Consider the following 21,990-nt stretch of genomic DNA (forward strand, 5'->3'; position numbering starts at 1 on the left):
AAATATAATAATTAATTTAAGTTTGTTTTTATCATACATACCTAAATTAAATAATTAAATTGAAAATATTAATTAAATCACAATCAATTTGTTAATATTAGATTTTTTCTTTGAATTTAGAAAATGTATGAGTATCAAAGTAGAAAAAATAAAATTTTTGTTTAGGTGATAATTGATTTATTGTAAATAATCAAAGTTTATTTTAATAAAAAATAATATAAATCCTTTTAAATAGTAAATAGTAAAGAGAATTGTCATATTAATTTTTAAAAGAGTGTTAAAATATCAACAACAAAATATTTAGTTAACTAACTAAAATGATAAAGATTTTAAATATAATTTAAAATTGAATGTAAAATAAATTAATAACAAAAATAAATAGATAGTTTTTTATATAATTTTTAATCTTGTTTTTAAGCATAAAAACCATTTCACTGTTTTCTGATTGTAGATATTATTCTTTTATCAATGTCTGACTCGTTATCAATTTTGTATTAGAATTTCTAAAAAAATTACTAAATATACTTGCATTATAAATCCTATGAATTCAGGATATCTTACTGCTCTTCGAAGTAACTTTTGAAACTTTAATTACCTATAAATAAATATTTTGAAAATTTAACTTTAAAAATATTTTTTAAAAATGAAATACTTTATGTTTAAAATTTTATTTGATCTGTTTAATACTCAGAAGAATATCCTACTAGATGCATGGCAGCTAATTATTCTTTACTCAGAAGCATCATAATAGACTTCTTAATAAATAGAAAGTCTTTATATAAATCTAAAATACTAAGTTATTTATTGATTTATTATTCTATTATATTTTTATGAGACTAAAATTCACATGTTTCATCTTTGTCTTTTTTCTTATTTTTCCACAAATTTGCAGTTTTTAACAATTTAAATTAAGATCTTTTAATAAATAAATAAAAAATATTTAAGTAAAAATTATCTTTAAGCAAAAAATCATTTTTAATAAAAAAAATTACGTTTTCAAGAAAATAAATTTTTTAGCTTTTTCAAAGATTTTTGCATCTTAAATATTTCTTAACTTTTAAATTAAATATTCATAGTTGCTATCAGAGCTTAATTTAATACTTAGATTTGAATTTGTTACATTTTTATTCAAATCACTTAAAATTCTCTCTCTATCATTACCAATTTCTTACTATGAATTTTTAAATTTAGAAATTTAAATTTAACTGGATTAATTTTTTATCTTTTATCCAAGTGAACACATTTATTTTATATTTATTTACTTGTTTATTATTGTGTTAGATTATTGATTTGGTTGTTCAGAATCTGTAAATAATAAATCATTATTTTTACTATTTTCTGTATTTTGTATTTAATCTTTTTCAATTGTACATACAGAATTATTTTATTTGCTTTATTGACTCTATTCGATGTAATTTCTAAATTTAGATTAAAATAAAGGTAAAAATATATTGTTAAATCTTTCTTTTTCTTATGTTTCTTATTCATTAGTGAGTTATGTATTTGGTTGAATTGATTAACTTTATGGTTTCTCTTCAATTAATTTATTTGCCTTTAGTAATTTTTAATATGTATCTTAATACATATTCTATAAAAACACAAAGAAAAAATCTTTAAGTATTTCTTTCTGAGAAAAAATTCTAAAAATGAAACCAAAAGTTAGAAGTAAAGCAAAAATTGAATTCACTTAAGCTAAAATTTCTGGAATTGTTGAGAATTGAATTGAGATTTGCTAAACAATTTAATCCATTTATAACTCAACTTCTATGTAAGGATCATTCTATTATTAGCCAACAATATTACTTTACAAATTATAGTTTATTGGGCTAGAATATTAAGATTATGATTGAATGAAAAGCCCTTAGCTTATTTAAGTTACTTACTATTAAGCATATATTGTACTCAAAACAAATTAATCTTAAAATGGATAAATTAGCTTATTCAAATAATTTATTTAATTTTACTACGAAGTTGTATTGTACTGAGAAGTGTATAGCTTCAGATTTAGACCTGCTTATTCGCTATTCACAAATTAGTCTATTTCATCTTAGCTGGCGCAATTATCTGGTACAGTTTTTTTGAAGTCATCAATAGTTGAACAAGAATAGATAAGTAAATAAAGTTTAGATTATATATCTTTCTTTCCACTTTACATTAATGTGTAATTTGATATACTTGAAAAATCTATGCAATTATAGCCTACAAGATTGCTATTAGAGCACTTAGTGATGTTAAGTTAAATAACTGTTGTATTTGTGCCATAATAAAAAAAGTATGCTATTGGAACTAAATAAGTTTTATTCATTTGCATTTAGTATGTTTCTAAAGTTATTTACTTTGTATACTGTAAATCAAAGGCTATCATCTTATAGAGAAACCTCTGTTGTTTCATCTGTTATAAATACCTGAGATCTAAACTTAGGATCAATTTTATTATTTAACAATAATAACATTAGATATATGAGATAACTAAGAACAATAGATATGATCGAAAATGACATTAATGATCCTAAAAAAGTACCTTTTTTTACTTATTAGTTACCTATGTAAAAATTAAAAGGCAAAGAAAAGAAATCTATCTTTTTGATGAAATCCATTTATTTATTTATTTTTCAAAAACTTCTACTTTTGTTTAGACAGATGTTATCTATCAATCACTCTTTTTTTTAATTTTTTTTTAATAATAATAATAATTAATAGTCTTTTAATTCATTAAAATTAAATAGTTATTAAAAAATAAGAACATTATATGATAAAAAACACTATATATAGCATAACTTTTTATTCATTCTAGTTAGATAAGTTGTTTGCTAAAGTATCATTCATTCTAACTTATCTCATAAAAACATATCAAATTTAAATATATTTACTTTCTGAATTTTTAATGGATCTTATTTATATTTTAATATAATGTAGGTCCTTCCTTATTGCTATTTCTGAAAAAAAAAACATTTGATGGCTATAAACTAATTTTTTTTTAAATAAATTTTTAAAATTAAATCAGTAACTAGAGATATATAAATAATTAAGTGCAGTAAACAAACAAACATCTATATTATTTATAAAATAAAAATTATATTTGTTACTATTATCCAATTAATTTTCAAGTAATATAAATATAAATATCATAATCATTTAGTGTGTGGCTTCATTCTTAATGAAAAAATCAAATTAAATTCATAAATACATAGAGGTAAGACAATTTATTCATAATAGTAAGAATACTTTACTAAAATTAGATTACCATTTCAATCAAATTTACGATTCTAATTAATTAATAACACATAATAAATTAGATATACATATTATGAATGAATAGTCTATGTTTAATAGAAAATTTCCTAATTTTAACAATCCTTAAATTATTTGTACTTTTTATTCTATATAAAAATGTTGAATAGAAATGTTTGTTCTTAAAAAATAAATAAATAAATTATTAAAATAAAATATTAAATATATTTCTTATATTTAGCAAAATAAATAAATTATTAAAATAAAATATTAATTATATTTCTTATATTTAGCAAAATAAATACTAAAGAATCATTTTTTTAAATATAAGTTAGAATGATTTATTTTTAAAGAAGTCAGCAATCTTTTATCTACTATACTCGTGTTTTGTTATTTTTAGCATCTTAATAAAAATTATTAAATGTATTAGGCTTGTACTTCGCTTGATTTGTGTATATTAAATTGCTCTTCAAAATAATTTTTATCTCTTTAGCCAATTTCTAAAATTTAATTTAAAATAAATTAGCAAAAAATAAATTACTCTATAATGAATGAATTATTGATTTACATGCTGAAAATATATCTATCTTAGAATTCAAATCTGTTAATGATCGAGCTTAATTATCCGAAAAACCTACTAGTTGTAAGGCTGCAAGCTGCTCTTTTGTTAAAAGAATAAATATAGCTTTCTTTAACATAAGAATGTCTTTATAAATCTTAAAGTAGTCTAAACTATCATTTACTTATTCTTCAATATCAATTATCATTTATCTGTTCAATCCCTAAGATTCTAAAAACATCCTTTTTTTGCATAGCCTAATAATTTATTTAAATTATATTAATAAAATAAATAGGTTAATTAAACAAAATTTAACAGTGGTAAGTAAACTCACTCATAAATTGTGAAACACTAAATATTTGAAAACAAAATAAATTTAATAAATAATGTTTAAATTACTTTAAATAAATTAAATTATTTAGTATAAAGATCACATACAAGAATTAAAAATGTTTTTACCTTGTTTTAAATAGAAGGTTTTATACTTTCTACGAAATTGGTTTTTCACTTAGAGTTTTTATTTTTTTGATTAATATCTACTTGAAACTTTAGTTTTCTAAAGAATCTGTTTCAATTTAATTACATTAATATACCCTTTATTATTTATCTTATTAAATAGAGCTTTTCTATTACTGGATAAAATTGAGTGAAGAAGGGGAATCTATTTTTGTTGAATTTTAATTAATTAAATTAATTTTGAATTTATTTTTTTGTTCAATTGACTAATTTGTATTTTTATTTGTGATAGAATTATTTCTTTTTATACATAGCCCTTTAGCACTTTAAATCCTACCTCCACAATCTTACCTAATTAATTCTGCTTTTTGTTCAATACAAGAATAGATAGAGTTCTAATCTTAAAACGACTATTGCTCTTAGTTAACTGAATCAGCATTTATTATAAACCTAGTTAGTCCTAGCTTAGGCTAAGCAAATGGTACCATTTTAGGGATAGATTTTTCTGAAATTTTATCATCTTCTTCTTCTTCATCATCATCTTCTTAATCTTCTTCTTCTTTGCTTACTGGTTCTTCTACCTTTTTATCTACTTACATTTATTTAAGCTACAAATCCAAGCTGAAATTTACAAATTTGTTTATTTTCAATATCTTAGAATAAGTCTCTTAATAAATATTTTGTAAAATTAAGATGAACATCTCTTAAAGTATCATGTTTTGAGTTATTTTTCTAGCAAAGAAACCTAAAATCATCATAAAGCTAAAGGTACTATTACAAAGAGCCAAGATATCAGGAAAGGTAGGATATTATATACTAAAAAGCTAAATATTCTCATCAACACTTATGTAAATTTCATAAATCAATTTATTTCCTGTTTGCTAGATATAACTAGCTTTATCTAAAGTTTGTTGAGAGAAAGTGTGTGATATTGGGCCATAAAATGTTTCCTAATTCTGAATTAAAAACCCTGATTTTACATTAGTTATCTGCTTAGTTGTTTGAATTGAACCTATACCTATTTAGCCATTAAAATTTTGCATAAACTAATTTTTAAAATTGGTTTCAATATTATTTGATGTTGTATTAAATTATGTGGTCTTTAATCTTATATTTTGTTGTCCATATATGACTGCTTTATCTATTTGACTAGCATTTGCACAATTATTAGGAACAAAAGTTTTTATTGAATCAGTGTCTTAGCATCTGTAAGCTGTAATAACTAAGTAAGATTTAAGATTTAGTTTGTTGTCCATAGTTAAAGATAAGTTTTTATAGCTATCAAAGTCTATGCAATCATAACCATCTAAAAGTTAATTTTAGCATTTTGTCATATTTAGACGTGTAACATTGTAACTCGTTGCATTTGACTAAAATAAAATAGGTATAAACACAATGTATGTCTTATTTTAATGAGCTTCTATTTCACTTAAGCTTTAATATAAACCATTCATTTTATTGTATGAGAACTGAAACCCAACAAACTCATTATCTAAAGGAATGTCTATGGCATCTTTTGAAACAAAAGTTTGCATTCTAAATTTAGGGTCAATTTGATTAGTAAAAAACAGGTTTAGCAAATAAATGAAATATATCAGAGTCGTTATTATTATAGAAATAGTTAAGAATGCTCCGAAGAAGGTTCTCTTTCTTATTTTTTAATTATAGGAATTAAATTCAATAGGCTAAGAGAAAATATCAAAGTTTTTCAAAAATTCCATTTTTTATTAGTTCTACTATATATGTATAATTATTTAATTAAGACTTTTCTTTTTTTTTTCTAAATTTTTTCTTTTATTTTGTGTGGTATTATATACTAATTTAAGAAATGTTTTGTTAAATTTGATATTATCCACATTAATTATATAAAATTTTGTTTTTGTTAAAATAAAATCTTCTCTTCAGACTCATACTTTTTTGTTTTTACTTCTATTGAATGTATAAATATATAGATAGATAGATTTTAGCTTCATTTAATTTAAATAAGGCTATTAAGTGGTTAGAATTTTAATTTATTTCTGCTTAATTATTTTAAATTTAATAAAAAAAAATAGGCTGAAAAAAAATACAAAATTCTTATGAACTAAGATGAGAATTAATTATATCATGTTTATTTTATTTCAAATTTCTTTTAGTTTAATTACTTTTAACATATTTTAAACATTATAAATACCAAAAATAAAATATTTTTTATTACAGTTTGTTTACACACACACAAACAAAGAAAATAAAGTAATATCAAAAATAAAATTTAATTTGACTAAACAAACCAAATAATAATAAATAATTCATTCATTAAAAAAAAACATGTAATAATAAAATGGGTAAAAAATAGAGTTAAAATAAATTATTTATTCAATAATAAATAAATTTATCTCTAATATTGTGTGCCCAAAAAGAAAAATAAATATTAGCTAAAATAAATTAAAAAATTAATGAAAGATTAAAATTTTGCTTATTAATGTTAATTAAATTATGTATGTAGTTTTAATTTTTGTTTGAGTATGAAGTGATTATAATAATTCTTATTTATAAATTATAAAATTGATTTTAATTAGTTTATTTCAAAATTTAAAAATAAAATAAATTTTTTTTCATTCATTTTATTAGCAAATTATGAAATTTAAATAAAAATCCAAAAAATTACAAAAAAAGCCTAAGATGAAAAATTAAGTATTTTATCTACTTTTTATGATAAAAATAAATTAATAAACTTTGTGATTTATTTTTTATTAATATTATGGTAAATAACAAACATGTAAATATTTCTTTATTTCATATAATAATCAAACAAAACTAAAATTAATTAGCTATTAACAACATATTAACCCAAAATTATTTTGAGGGTATTTATTTTTTTGATATAAATACACAAACAAATTCAAAAAAATTTGTCCAAATTTCTTTTAATTAAATAAATATTCATTAGTATAGATAGCCTATCCAAAATTAAAAAGGCATTTAACTCTAAATATATAATGTTTATTTTTAATAGAAAGTTTCCTAATTTTAATTAACTATTAATTTATTTATGATTTTTCTATGGTTTAAAAATGTTAATAGAAATATTTGTTCTTAAAAATCTATAAACTAAATAAAATACAAAATATATTTCTTATATTTCACAACAAAAAAATTTTTTTAATTCTGATTGATTTCAGTTTGAATGGTTTATTTTTAAAGAAGAAAGCAATCTTTCATCTACTATGCTCAAGTTTTTTTATTTTTAGCATTTTAATATAAATTAGTAAATGTATTAGGCTTGTATTTCGCTTGATTTGTGTATATTAAATTGCTCTTCAAAATAATTTTTATCTCTTTAGCCAATTTCTAAAATTTAAAATAAATTAGCAAATATAATTCTATAAATTTAATTTACATGCTGAAAATATATCTCTCTTAGAATTCAAATCTGTTAATGATCGAGCTTAATTATCAGAAAAACCTACTAGTTGTAATGCTGCCAGTTGCTCTTTACTTAAAAGAATAAATATAGCTTTCTTTAACATAAGAATGTCTTAGTAAATCTTAAAGTAGTCTAAACTATCATTTACTTATTCTTCCATATCAGTTATCATTTATTTATTTAATCCTTAAGATTCTAAAAACTTCCTTTTTTTGCATAGCCTAATAATTTATTTAAATTATATTAATAAAATAAATAGGTTAATTAAACAAAATTTAACAGTGATAAAATTTATAAATTATGAAACTCTAAATAATTGAAAATAAAATAAATCTAATAAATAATGTTGAAATTATTTTAAATAAATCAGTTTATTTTAAAATAAAGATCATTAATTTAAAAATTTATTTACCTTGTTTTAAAAAGAAGGTTTTGTACTTTCTATGAAATTGGCTTTTCACTTAGAGCTTTTATTTTTTTGCTTAATGTCTAAAAGAGACTTTAGTCATCTAAAACATCTGTTGCAGTTTAATTGCATTATTATGTCCTTGATAATGTATCTTGTTAGGTTGGACTTTTTTGTTAATTGATAAAATTGAATGAAGAAGGGGACTCTGCTTTTGTTGAATTTTAATTAAATAAATTAATTTTGAATTTATTTTTAAGTTGAATTGGCGACTATATTGCATTTTTATTTGTGATAGAATTGTTTCTTTTTTTATATATCAGTCTAGCACTTTAAATCCTACTTCCATAATCTTACCTAGTTAATTCTGTTTTTTGCTCTAAAGAAGTATAGATGGAATTCTAATCTTAAATAGACTACTGCTCTTCGTTAATTAAATCAGTATTTATTGTAAATCTAGTATGGCCAATCTTAGGTGAAGTATATGGAATTATTATAGGGCTAGATTTTTCAGAAATTTTATCATCGTCTTCTTCTTTGTTTGCTGCTTCTTCTACCTTTTTAGCTACTAGCATTTGTTTGAGCTTCAAATCCAAGCTGAATTATACAAATTTATTTATTTTCAATATCTTAGAATAAGTCTCTTAATAAATATTTTGTAAAATTAAGATGAACATCTCTTAAATAATCATTTTTTGAGCTATTTTCCTAGCAAAGAAACCTAAAATCATCATAAAGCTAAAGGTACTATTGCAAAGAGCCAAGATATCAGGAAAGGTAGGATATTGTATACTAAAAAGCTAAATATTCTCATCAACACTTATGTAAATTTCATAAATCAATTTATTTCCTGTTTGCTTAATATAACTAGCTTTATCTAAAGTTTGTTGAGAGAAAGTGTGTGATATTGGGCCATAAAATGTTTCCTTATTCTGAATTAAAAACCCTGATTTTACATTAGTTATCTGCTTAGTTGTTTGAATTGAACCTATACCTATTTAGCCATTAAAATTATGCATAAACTAATTTTTAAAATTTGTTTCAATTTTATTTGATGAAGTATTAAATTATGTGGTTTTTAATCTTATATTTTGTTATCCATATATGACTGCTTTATCTATTTCACTAGAGTTTGCGCAATTATTAGGAACAAAAGTTTTTATTGAATCAGTGTCTTAGCATCTGTAAGCTGTAATAACTAAGTAAGATTTAAGATTTAGTTTGTTGTCCATAGTTAAAGATAAGTTTTTATAGCTATCAAAATCTATGCAATCATAACCATCTAAAAGTTAATTTTAGCATTTTGTCATATTTAGACGTGTAACATTGTAACTCGTTGCATTTGACTATAATAAAATAGGTATAAACATAAGGTATGTTTTGTTTTACTGAGCCTCTATTTCACTCAAGCTTTAATATTTACCATTCTAGTAATTGTACGAAAACTGAAGCCCAACAAATTCATTATCTAAAGGAATATCTATGGCATCTTTTGAAACAAAACTTTGCATTCTAAATTTAGGATCAATTTGATTAGTAAAAAACAGGTTTAGCAAATAGATGAAATACATTAGAGTTGTTATCACTATAGAAATAGTTAAGAAGGCTCCGAAGAATGATCTCTTTCTTATTTTTTAATTATACGCATTAAATTAAATAGGTTAAGAGAAAATATCAAAGTTTTTTATTATATTCATTTATTCGTAGTTCTACTTTTTTTAATTAATTAATTAATTAACACTTTTCTTTTCTTTTTTTTTATTATCAATTTAAGAATTTTCTATGCTAAATTATTATTACCAAGTTATATATATAAAATATTGTTTTTATAACAATTTATTCTTCTTTTTTGGCTCATACTTAAACCTTTATTATTCCTACTAGTCTTTTTTTATTGGATTGAAGAAATATTATTTATTCATTTAATTTAAACAATGCTATTTTAGTGGTTAGAATTTAAATTGCTTTTGGTTTCTAAATTCATGAAACAAAATAAGATGAAAAAAATTACAAAATTCTTATGAAGTAAGATGAATAATTATTATCATATTTTTTTCAAATTTCTTTTAGTTTAATTACTTATAGCTAATTTTAAATATTATAAATAGCAAAAATAAAATATTTTTTATTTTAAGTTACACACAAATAGAGAAGATGAAGCAATATCAAAAATAAAATTTAACTTGACTAAAAAACCATACAATAATAAATAATACATATATACATATTACATAAAAATGTCTAATAGCAAATATATTAAAATGGGTAAATAATAGAATTAAAAATAAAGTATTAAATCAAATATGAATATAATTTATCTCTATTATGGTGTGCCCTAAAAGAAAAACAAATATTAGCTAAAATACATTACAAAATAAATTTAAAGATTAAAAATGTGCTATTAATACTATAAAAGAAAAACTTTACTTGATAGGAACTGTAAAGAAATTGTGGTAAAAAATTATGTTTTAATATTATCTTATTTAGTGTTTAAATTTAATTAAATTATGTATATACATATATGTATATTTAATTTTTGATAATGGAGCGATTATAAAAATTTTCATTTATTTAGAAATTATTAAAATAATATTGATTATTTAAATTTTTTTATTTCAAAATATTAAAAGAAAATAATGTAAAAATGCTACCTAAACAATACATTTTGTTTGTTTAAATTTATATGACTTATTTGATTATTATTTTTTATTACAGTTTTTGAAATTTACTTTTTCAATTTGATGATCTGATAATAAAAATAAATATGCAAATTTATTTTTTCAAGATAGATTTAGTAATTTAAGTACTTACTAAGACTATCTATCTATCTATCTATCTATCTATCTATCTATCTATCTATCTATCTATCTATCTATCTATCTATCTATCTATCTATCTATCTATCTATCTATAAATAAACATAATTGAAATTTCTATTAATTGGTTTTTTATTTTGAAACAAATAAAGAGTAAAAGTATATATAAATCAACTAATTGATTTATTATTCAGTAATTTAAAATGTGGAAGTAAAAAAGAAATTAATACTTTTGATAAAGCATGAGTTATTTTTAATCATTCATTTACTGTTTAAAATTACACATCAAACAACCTAAAGTATTAATTAATATTTTTTAACGCAAATATAAATCTATATAATGCAGTTCCTCAATTATTAAGACTCCAAGATATTAACATTAATTTCTTAAGAAATAAATATACGAATAAATCTTCAAAATTTAATCAATAAAAAAATAAAAAGCAATATATCATTAGTAGAGTAAATATCAAATTTTTAATAAAATAAAAATATATTTGTGAGTATTATCTAAGCTTTCAAGCAAAATAAATCTAAAATTATGATCACTTAGAGTGTGGTATGGTTCAAAATGAAGGAAAAAAAAATCAGAGATGAATATGAAGGCAAAGATAGTTTATTTAATAATAGTAAGAATACTCGAATATTAGAATAACCTTGATATTAAATTTACAATTCCAGTAGCAATATAATTAATTATATATATCAAAATTTGTATCTAAATTATCTATGTTCAATAGAAAGTTTCCTAATTTTAATTTTCTATTAATTTATTTATTATTTTTTATTCAGTTTAAAAATCTTAAACATAAATATCTGTCCTTAAAAATTAAATATATCAACTAAATAAAATACAAAATGTATTTATTTATTACACATATTTCATAAAATACAAAAAAAAATATTTTTTTTCTCCTTATTTATTTCAGTTACAATGGTTTATTTTTAAAGAAGAAAGTAATCTTTGATCTACTATGCTCATGTTTTGTTATTTTTAGCATTTTGATATAAATTAATAAATGTATTAGGCTTGTACTTAGCTTGATTTGTGTATATTAAATTGCTCTTCAAAATAATTTTTATCTGTTTTGTCAATTTCTAATGTTTTATTTAAAATAAATTAGCAAAAAATAATTATTAAATTTGATTGATTGATTTACATGCTGAGAATATATCTATCTTAGAATTCAAATCTGTTACTGATCTAGCTTAATTATCCGAAAAACCTACTAGTTGTAAGGCTGCAAGCTGCTCTTTTGTTAAAAGTATAAATATAGCTTTCTTTAGCATAAGAATGTCTTAGTAAATCTTTAAGTAGTCTAAACTATCATTTACTTATTCTTCAATATCAATTATCATTTATCTATTTAATCCCTAAGATTCTAAAAACTTCCTTTCTTTGAAAAACCTAATAATTTATTTAAATTATAGTAATAAATTAAATAGTTTAAAAATTTAAAAGTAGCACTTTTATTAATTGTGAAACACTAAGTAAATATTTGAAAATAAAATAAATCTAAAAATTTTTGAATCAAATTGATCAATATAATTTAAAATAAAGATTATGAATCAAAATTTATTTACCTTGTTTTGAATACAAGGTTTTGTACTTTCTACGAAATTGGCTTTTCACTTAGAGCTTTTATTTTTTGGCTTATTGTCTAAAAGAGACTTTAGTCTTTTAAAACGTCTGTTGCAGTTTAATTGAATTAATATGACTTTTATAATTAATCTTATTAGGTTGGACTTTTTGGTTAATTGATAAAATTGAATGATGAAGGGGACTCTGCTTTTGTTGAATTTTAATTAAATTAATTAAATTTGAATTTATTTTTATGTAGAATTAGCGGCTATTTAGCATTTTTATTCGTGATAGAATTGTTTTTTTTTCTATTTTTCAATCCTGCACTTTAAATCCTACTTCCATAATCTTAACTGATTAATTCTGTTTTTTGCTCTAAAGAAGTATAGATGGAATTTTAATCTTAAATAGACTACTGTTCTTCATTAACTAAATTTTTATTTATTGTAAACTTAGTATGACCAAGCCTAGGCGAAATAAATGGAATCATTATAGGGCTAGACTTTTATGAGATTTTATCATCTCCTTCTTCTATGTTTACTGCTTCTTCTACCTTTTTAGCTACTTACATTTGTTTGAGCTACAAATCCAAGCTGAAATTTACAAATTTGTTTATTTTCAATATCTTAGAATAAGTTTCTTAATAAATATTTTGTAAAATTAAGATAAACATCTCTTAAAGAATCAATTTTTGAGTTATTTTCCTAGCAAAGAAACCTAAAATCATCATAAAGCTAAAGGTACTATTGCAAAGAGCCAAGACATCAGGTAAGGTAGGATATTATATACTAAAAAGCTAAATATTTTCATCAACACGTATTTAAATTTCATAAATCAATTTATTTCCTGTTTGTTTGATATAACTATCTCTATCCAAAGTTTGCTGAGTGAAACTGTGTGATATTGGGCCAGAAAAATTTTCTTAATTCTGAATTAAATAACCTGAGTCTACTTTAGTTATTTGCTTAGTTGTTTGGATTTAACCTATACCTATTTAACCATTAAAATTATGCATAAATTAATTTTAAAAATTTGTTTCAATATTATTTGATGTTGTATTAAATTATGTGGTCTTTAATCTTATATTTTGTTCTCCATATATGACTGCTCTATCTATTTCACTAGCGTTTGCGCAATTATTAGGAACAAAAGTTTTTATTGAATCAGTGTCTTAGCACCTGTAAGCTGCAATAATTTTAAGTAAGACTTAACATTTAGTTTGTTGTCCATAATTAAAGAAAAGTTTTTATAGCTATCAAAGTCTATGCAATCATAACCCTCTAAAAGCGTATTTTAGCATTTTGTGAAATTTAGACGAATAGCATTGTAATTTGTTGCATTTGAATATAATAAAATAGGTATAAACACAAGGTATGTCTTATTTTACTGAGCTTGTATTTCACTTAAGCTTTAATAGTTACCATTCTATTAATTGTAAGAGAACTGAAGCCCAACAAATTCATTATCTAAAGGAATGTCTATGGCATCTTTAGAAACAAAACTTTGCATTCTAAATTTAGGATCAATTTGATTAGTAAAAAACAGGTTTAGCAAATAGATGAAATACATTAGAGTTGTTATCACTATAGAAATAGTTAAGAAGGCTCCGAAGAATGATCTCTTTCTTATTTTTTAATTATAGGCATTAAATTAAATAGGTTAAGAGAAAATATCAATGTTTTTTATAATATTCATTTATTATTTATTAGTTTTACTTTTTTTAATTAATAATAAACACTTTTCTTTTTTATTTTTTCTGGTATAATCAATTTAATATTTTTCTTTATTAAATTTATTATTACTCAAATTATTAATATAAAATATTGTTTTTGTAAAAATGTATTATCCTTTTATATCTCATAATTAATCATTTACTACTTCTACTAGTCTCTTTTTTATTGAAATGTAGAAAGATTTTATGTTTTTTCTTTATTTAATTTAAATAATAATGCTATTTTAGTGGTTAGAATTTTAATTCTTTTCTGCTTAATTTTATTAAATTCTAGAAACAAAATAAGCTAAAAAAATAATGCATAATTATTATGAAGTAATATAAATATCATATCATGTTTTTTTTTAAATATCTTTTAGTTTAATTACTTATAGCATATTTTAAACATTATAAATATCAAAAAGAAATTATTATTTTATTTTTACTCTTAAGTTACACACAAATAGAGAAGTATCAAAAATAAAATTTAATTTGACTAAAAAAACCATACAATAATAAATAAATAAATAAAATATACATTCATACGACATTAAAATGTATGTTAACCCTTTTAGAGCAAGGTAGTTTATAATGAAAAATAATCTAATCTATAAAGTAATATTAATTTTAAGCATTATAAAAAGATAATAGAGAAATGGGAAAGTATTTTGAATATTTAATCAGGCTATAATATAGAGATTAATTGGTATATTTTAGAAATTAAACAGTCTAAAAGAATTTGCAAATTATTGTTCATTAAATAATAAATATGGTATACGAATATAAATATTTATAATTAATGTTCTAAAATATTTACAAAAAGTTTATAGATTATGATGTCTATATTATGAGATATTTAATAATGAAATACTGCTAGAAAAATTAGATGTAATAAATAATATATATGCATTTTAATGCTTCAAAATTAATTAAGCCCTCAATTTTTGAAATAAAAATATTATTTAGAGTAACTTTATTTATTTTAAAAAGTTATTTAAGTTGATATTAAATGCACTTATTTGGTGGATGCTATATCTACCTAAATAAAATGTGCTTACAAAAAAAAAACTAATGTGATTTGAGAATAATTAGAGAAATTATTAATATTCCTATAATTAACTATAGAGCTAAAACAGAAAAATCTACTTATAAACATTATTTTTATAAAATTTAAGAACATTAATTAATTAATAAAATTCTTTCAAATATGACTAACTGCACATCTCTAATTCCTATTATATTTTAAATACAAATATTAAGATTAAATAATGAATATTAAATTAAATTGTATGTGATATCTCTTCATAAAACCAAATTTATAATTTAATATTTATTAATTAATTATTATATTATATTTTTTCTTTTTGTCCATTTATAATTAATTAATTAAATTCCATAAATTGCTTGCTATTCGGTATTTTTGAAAAAAAAATAAATGATATAATAGATTAAACATTACAAAAGATTAGATGAAGTAATTATTAAGTTTGTTATTAATAACTTTTAAATTTAAATAAATTAATAAAAAAAGTTTTTAAGCTCTTCACTTTCATCTCATTAGGTTCTCCATATTGGTTTGTAGTATATTTAATTTATAAATCTTATTTTTATTATTATTGATATTTTTTATGTATATAACTTTCAATTTATTTAAATAAATAAATTTTGTTATAGAAATTCTCATCATTATTTATTGATTTCTATTAAAACAAGAATTTTTAGCTATTTAAACTTAATTTTCAATTCAATTTTTAGTTATTTTTTTATTATTCATTTTTTATTATTTGATATTTTTTCTTCATTTTTTCCTACTAATTAACTAGAGTGAAATGCCTATTTAATTTACAAAAGGCAAAATGTAATATATTTTAATAATACAATAAATAAAGCTAAATTAGCTTGATATAGCTTTATTTTTGAAAGCTTTAAATTCAGAAAGTGTAAAATTTGAAATAATATATACCTTATATTCTTGAAAAAAAATCAGATTAAAAATTTTTTTTATATATTCTGATAGAGCAAAATCCTTCTTTGTTATTTAAAAAATTAAAATCCCATCTATGTATGACCCTCCCCTCATTAATTATCTTATTACTTCATTTTTTACTTCTAATTAATTATTTAATGATAGATTTTTTCTTCTATATTTAAAAAGTGAAAAATAAATTGGCGCAATTGGTGCATCAAGTTTAGGTTCTGGTTTAGCAAAGTGCTTTAATCTCTCAAATCTGACACTTAACATTGAGTAAAAACAGTTTATTTGTTTTGGATTGTGATGCTTTTAATTATAAAAACAAATTTAAAACAATAAAGCTATTTTTTATATTTCTTTTTATTGTGCATGCTTTTTTTTGTTAATTGAATTCATCATTTTATTATCAATTTCATTTTTGATTAATCTTATTATTTCATATTTTTCTTCATTTTTTCCTTCTAATTAACTATTTAATGATTAATTTTTTCTTCAATATTTAAAAAGTTTTAATTAAATTGGAGACGAAGGAGCATAAGGCTTAGGTTCTGGTTTAGCAAATTGCATTAATCTTTCAAATTTAACACTTAACCTTGAGTAAAAACAGTTTATTTGTTTTGGATTGTGATATTTTTAATTATAAAAACTAATTTAAAACAATAAATCTCTTTTTTATATTTCTTTTTATTGTGCTTGCTTTTTTTTGTTCTTTCTTTGTAATATAACTCATCATTTTATTTTCAACTTTTGCTTTTATTATTAATTAATTAATCTTATTATTTCATATTTTTTCTTCATTTTTTGCTTCCAATTAACTATTTAATGATATTTTTTTTTTCCAATATTTAAAAAGTAAAAACTTAATTGGCGACGAAGGAGCATTAGGCTTAGGTTCTGGTTTAGCAAAGTGCATTAATCTCTCAAATTTGACACTTTATCTATTGTAAAAACAGTTTATTTGTTTTGGATTGTGATATTTTTAATTATAAAAACTAATTTAAAACAAAAAAACTCTTTTTTATTTTTTTATTGTGCTTACTTTTTTTTTGTTGTTTCTTTGTTAATTGAACTCATCATTTTATGGTTAACTTTTGCTTTTATTATTAATTAATTCAATATTTAAAAAGTGACAATTAAATTGGTGCAATTGGTGCATCAGGCTTAGGTTCTGGTTTAGCAAAGTGCATTAATCTCTCAAATTTGACACTTAATTTTGAGTAAAAACTGTTTATTTGTTTTGGATCTGTGATATTTTTAATTATAAAAACTAATTAAAAACAATAAAGATCTTTTTTCTTTTTCTTTTTATTGTTCTTTCTTTTTTAATTTTACTATTCATTTTATTTTCAACTTTTGATTTTATTATTTATCTTATTATTTCAAATTATTTCTTCATTATTTCCTTCTAATTAACTATTTTATGAGATATTTTTTCTTCAATATTTAAAAAGAAGCAATTAAATTGGTGGCTAAGGTGCATCAGGCTTAGGTTCTGGTTTAGCAAAGTGCATTAATCTCTCAAATTTGACACTTTATCTATAGTAAAAACAGTTTATTTGTTTTGGATTGCGATATTATTAATTATAAAAACTAATTTAAAACAATAAAGCTCTTTTTTATTATTCTTTTTATTTTTTTATTGTGCTTGCTTTTTTTTGTTCTTTCTTTGTTAATTTAACTCATAATTTTAAAGTACTTTTGCTTTAATTATAAATTAATATTATTATTTCATATTATTTCTTCATTTTTTCCTTCTAATTATTTTTTTTGATTAATTTTTTCTTCAATATTTAAAAAGTGACAATTAAATTGGTGACGAAGGTTCATCAGGCTTAGGTTTTGGTTTAACAAAGTGCATTAATCTCTCAAATTTGACTCTTAGCCTAAGGTAAAAATAGTTTATTTGTATTGGTTTGTAATATATTTAATTTTTAAAACTAATTTAAAACAATAAAGCTCTTTTTTCTTTTCATTTATATATTGTGCTTGCTTTTTTTGTCTTTTTTTTATATAAATTAACTCATAGTTTTATTTTCAACTTTTGTTTTTATAATTAATTAATCTTATTATTTCAAATTTATTGTTCATTTCTTCCTTCCAATTAACTATTTAATGATATATTTTTTCTTCAATATTTAAAAAGTAAAAACTAAATTGGTATTGAAGGTGCATCAGAATTAGGTTTTGGTTTAGCATAGTGTATTAATCTCTCAAATTTGACACTTTATCTTTTGTAAAAACAATTTATTTGTTTTGGATTTTGATATTTTTAATTATAAAAACTAATTTAAAACAATAAAGCTCTTTTTTCTTTTAATTTTAATCGTGCTTGCTTTTTTTTGTTCTTTCTTTATTAATTTAACTCATCATTTTATTTTAGAACTTTTATTTGATTTATTTTTTTATCTTTTAATTCCACTAATTTTATTTTATTTATTAATTAATTTAAGAAATAATTTTTAATTTAAATGTTTATTCAATTTGATATTTATTTAAAATTAAACAAATTTATTTTAAAAGTTAAAACTAATTGGATGAATCATAAAAATTGAAAGTAATAAGCAAGTGTCTTAAATCAAAAAGATTAGTTGTCTTTATAAAAATATTCTACTGATAAACAAGTGGCAAAAAAATGATTATTTAATATTAAATGTTTGAATAATTGAATATTATATTTTGAAAAATTTTTATCCTAAAATAAAAATAGGAATATAGATTTAATTATTGTTTTTATAATATAAATATCATTCATATTTTTGTAAGTAAATAAATTATTTATAAAAAATAAAAAATTTAAAGATTTACTTAAATAAATTAATTCCTCTTAAGCAAACCCTCAGTTTCTCCAAAAACGATCAAATAATTTGAAACTTTTTTCTCCTTCCAAGTATTTCACTAGGAGGGCTACTTTTTTAGACTTTTAAAAAAACATTTTTAACAAATTTTTAATAAGTAATATCCAATTTATTTATAAAATAAAAATTTTATTTTTACCTTACCAGTATTATCCAAGTTTTCAATAAAAATAAATTAATTCTCACGATTAGGTTAAATCAGATATTAATAAAGGTAGAGAGAATTTATTCAATAATAGTTGGAATACCCTATAATTATATTAAACTTTCTATAAAATTTACAATTCCAGTAACAATATAATTATACATATAAAAATTGGTATATTTAACTTCTATGTTTAATAGAAACTTTCCTAATTTTAATATTCTATTAATTTATTTATTTATGATTTTTTATTTGGTTTAAAATATTAAATAAATAGAAATATTTTTTTGTTCTTAAAAAATATATCAACTGAATAAAATACAAAACAATTATTTTTTTTAATTCTGATTTATGTCATTTCATTGGTTTATTTTTAAAGAAGAAAACAATCTTTCATCTACCAAGCTCATGTTTTGTTATTTTTAGCATTTTAATAAAAATTAGTAAATGTATTAGGCTTGAATTTCACTTGATTTGTGTATATTAAATTGCTCTTCAAAATAATTTTTATCTCTTTAACCAATTTCTAAAATTTAATTTAAAATAAATTAGCTAAAAATAATTCTATATATTTAATTTACATGCTGAAAATATATCTCTCTTAGAATTCAAATCCGTTAATGATCGAGCTTAATTTTCCGAAAAACCTACTAGTTGTAAGGCTGCAAGCTGCTCTTTTGTTAAAAGGATAAATATAGCTTTCTTTAACATAAGAATGTCTTTGTAGATCTTAAAGTAGTCTAAACTTTCATTTACTTATTCTTCCACATCAATTATCATTTATCTGTTTAATCCCTGAGATTCTAAAAATTTCCTTTTTTTGCATAGCCTAATAATTTATTTAAATTACATTAATAAAATAAATTGGTTGGTTAAAAAGTCACACTTTATAAATTGCGAAACACAAAGTAAATATTAGAAAATAAAATAAATCTAATAATTTTGGAGTCATTATTAATTTATCAATATATTTTAAAATAAAGATGATGGATTAAAATTTAATTTACCTTGTTTTGAATAAAAGGTTTTGTACTTTATATGAAATTGGTTTTTAAATTAGAGCTTTTATTTTTTTGTTTAATGTCTAAAAGAGACTTTAGTCTTCTAAAACATCTGCTACAGTTTAATTGCATTATTATGTCCTTTATAATGTATCTTATTATGTTGGACTTTTTTGTTACTGGATAAAATTGAATGAAGAAGGGGATTCTGCTTTTGCTGAATTTTAATTAAATAAATTAATTTTAAATTTATTTTTATGTTGAATTGGCGGCTATTTTGCATTTTTATTTGTGATAGAATTGTTTCTTTTTTTATATATAAGTCTAGCACTTTAAATCCTACTTCCATAAGTGTTTTGCTCTAAAGAAGAAAAGATGGAATTCTAATCTTAAATAGACTACTGCTCTTCGTTAACTAAATCAGTATTTATTGTAAATCTAGTATGGCCAACCTTCGGTGAAGTAAATGGAATTATTATAGGGCTAGATTTTTCAGAAATTTTATCATCGTCTTCTTCTCTGTTTGTTGCTTCTTCTACCTTTTTAGCTACTAGCATTTGTTTGAGCTTCAAATCCAAGCTGAATTATACAAATTTGTTTATTTTTAATATCTTAGAATAAGTTTCTTAATAAATATTTTGTAAAATTAAGATGAACATCTCTTAAAGAATCATTTTTTGAGTTATTTTCCTAGCAAAGAAACCTAAAATCATCATAAAGCTAAAAGTACTATTGCAAAGAGCCAAGACATCAGGAAAGGTAGGATATTATATACTAAAAAGCTAAATATTTTCATCAATACTTATGTAAATTTCATAAATCAATTTATTTCGCGTTTGCTAGATATAACTAGCTTTATCTAAAGTTTGTTGTGTGAAACTGTGTGATATTGGACCAGAAAATGTTTCCTTATTCTGAATTAAAAACCCTGATTTTACATTAGTTATCTACTTAGTTGTTTGAATTTAACCTATACCTATTTAGCCATTAAAATTATGCATAAACTAATTTTTAAAATTTGTTTCAATTTTATTTGATGAAGTATTAAATTATGTGGTCTTTAATCTTATATTTTGTTGTCCATATATGACTGCATTATCTATTTCACTAGCGTTTGCGCAATTATTAGGAACAAAAGTTTTTATTGAATCAGTGTCTTAGCATCTGTAAACTGTAATAACTAAGTAAGATTTAACATTTAGTTTGTTGTCCATAGTTAAAGATAAGTTTTTATAGCTATCAAAATCTATGCAATCATAACCATCTAAAAGTGCATTTTAGCATTTTGTCATATTTAGACGTGTAACATTGTAACTCGTTGCATTTGACTAAAATAAAATAGGTATAAACACAAGGTATGTTTTGTTTTACTGAGCCTCTATTTCACTTAAGCTTTAATATTTACCATTCATGTAATTATACGAAAACTGAAGCCCAACAAATTCACTATCTAAAGGAATGTCTATGGCATCTTTTGAGACAAAGCTTTGCATTCTAAATTTAGGATCAATTTGATTAGTAAAAAACAGGTTTAGCAAATATATGAAATACATTAGAGTTGTTATCACTATAGAAATAGTTAAGAAGGCTCCGAAGAATGATCTCTTTCTTATTTTTTAATTATAGGCATTAAATTAAATAGGTTAAGAGAAAATATCAAAGTTTTTTATAAAATTCATTTATTATTAGTTCTACTTTTTTTAGTTAATTAATTGATTAACACTTTTCTTTTTTATTTTTTCTGGTATTATCAATTTAAGTTTGTTAGATTTATTATTACCCAATATAAAAAATATTGTTTTTATAAAAATGTATACTACTTTTATTTCTCATATTTAATTGTTTATTAT

General features: G+C 20.8%; 5 protein-coding genes across 5 annotated transcripts; 1 reads left to right on the forward strand and 4 right to left on the reverse strand. All coding sequences in view use genetic code 6, as the record gives it.

Annotated features, from left to right (window-relative positions):
• Nucleotides 1-431: 431 nt before the first annotated feature.
• Nucleotides 432-5,967, reverse strand: TTHERM_00075490 (transmembrane protein, putative; the record flags this gene model as incomplete). The annotated part of the gene is made up of 6 exons (XM_001015589.2): nt 432-595; nt 653-915; nt 993-2,286; nt 3,612-3,731; nt 3,800-4,047; nt 4,250-5,967. 6 exons carry the CDS (start codon nt 5,965-5,967, stop codon nt 432-434), a joined length of 3,807 nt encoding a protein of 1,268 aa, XP_001015589.2.
• Nucleotides 5,968-7,403: 1,436 nt separating this feature from the next.
• Nucleotides 7,404-9,755, reverse strand: TTHERM_00075500 (AMP-binding enzyme family protein; the record flags this gene model as incomplete). The annotated part of the gene is made up of 3 exons (XM_001015590.1): nt 7,404-7,576; nt 7,626-7,873; nt 8,065-9,755. The coding sequence occupies 3 exons, from the start codon at nt 9,753-9,755 to the stop codon at nt 7,404-7,406; spliced, it is 2,112 nt and encodes a 703-aa protein (XP_001015590.1).
• Nucleotides 9,756-11,799: 2,044 nt separating this feature from the next.
• TTHERM_00075510 (AMP-binding enzyme family protein) lies at nt 11,800-13,471 on the reverse strand (the record flags this gene model as incomplete). Its single annotated transcript, XM_001015591.2, has 3 exons — nt 11,800-11,972; nt 12,035-12,282; nt 12,459-13,471. 3 exons carry the CDS (start codon nt 13,469-13,471, stop codon nt 11,800-11,802), a joined length of 1,434 nt encoding a protein of 477 aa, XP_001015591.2.
• Nucleotides 13,472-15,374: 1,903 nt separating this feature from the next.
• Nucleotides 15,375-18,753, forward strand: TTHERM_00075529 (transmembrane protein, putative; the record flags this gene model as incomplete). The annotated part of the gene is made up of 10 exons (XM_001471289.2): nt 15,375-15,641; nt 15,699-15,745; nt 16,323-16,412; nt 16,647-16,736; nt 16,993-17,082; nt 17,267-17,356; nt 17,591-17,680; nt 17,938-18,027; nt 18,283-18,372; nt 18,660-18,753. The coding sequence occupies 10 exons, from the start codon at nt 15,375-15,377 to the stop codon at nt 18,751-18,753; spliced, it is 1,038 nt and encodes a 345-aa protein (XP_001471339.2).
• Nucleotides 18,754-19,498: 745 nt separating this feature from the next.
• Nucleotides 19,499-21,819, reverse strand: TTHERM_00075530 (AMP-binding enzyme family protein; the record flags this gene model as incomplete). The annotated part of the gene is made up of 3 exons (XM_001015593.2): nt 19,499-19,665; nt 19,721-19,968; nt 20,147-21,819. The coding sequence occupies 3 exons, from the start codon at nt 21,817-21,819 to the stop codon at nt 19,499-19,501; spliced, it is 2,088 nt and encodes a 695-aa protein (XP_001015593.2).
• Between the last annotated feature and the right edge of the window lie 171 nt (nt 21,820-21,990).

The sequence above is a fragment of the Tetrahymena thermophila genome (assembly GCF_000189635.1).
Source record: "Tetrahymena thermophila SB210 genomic scaffold scf_8254650, whole genome shotgun sequence".
NCBI classification, from domain to species: Eukaryota; Ciliophora; class Oligohymenophorea; order Hymenostomatida; family Tetrahymenidae; genus Tetrahymena; species Tetrahymena thermophila.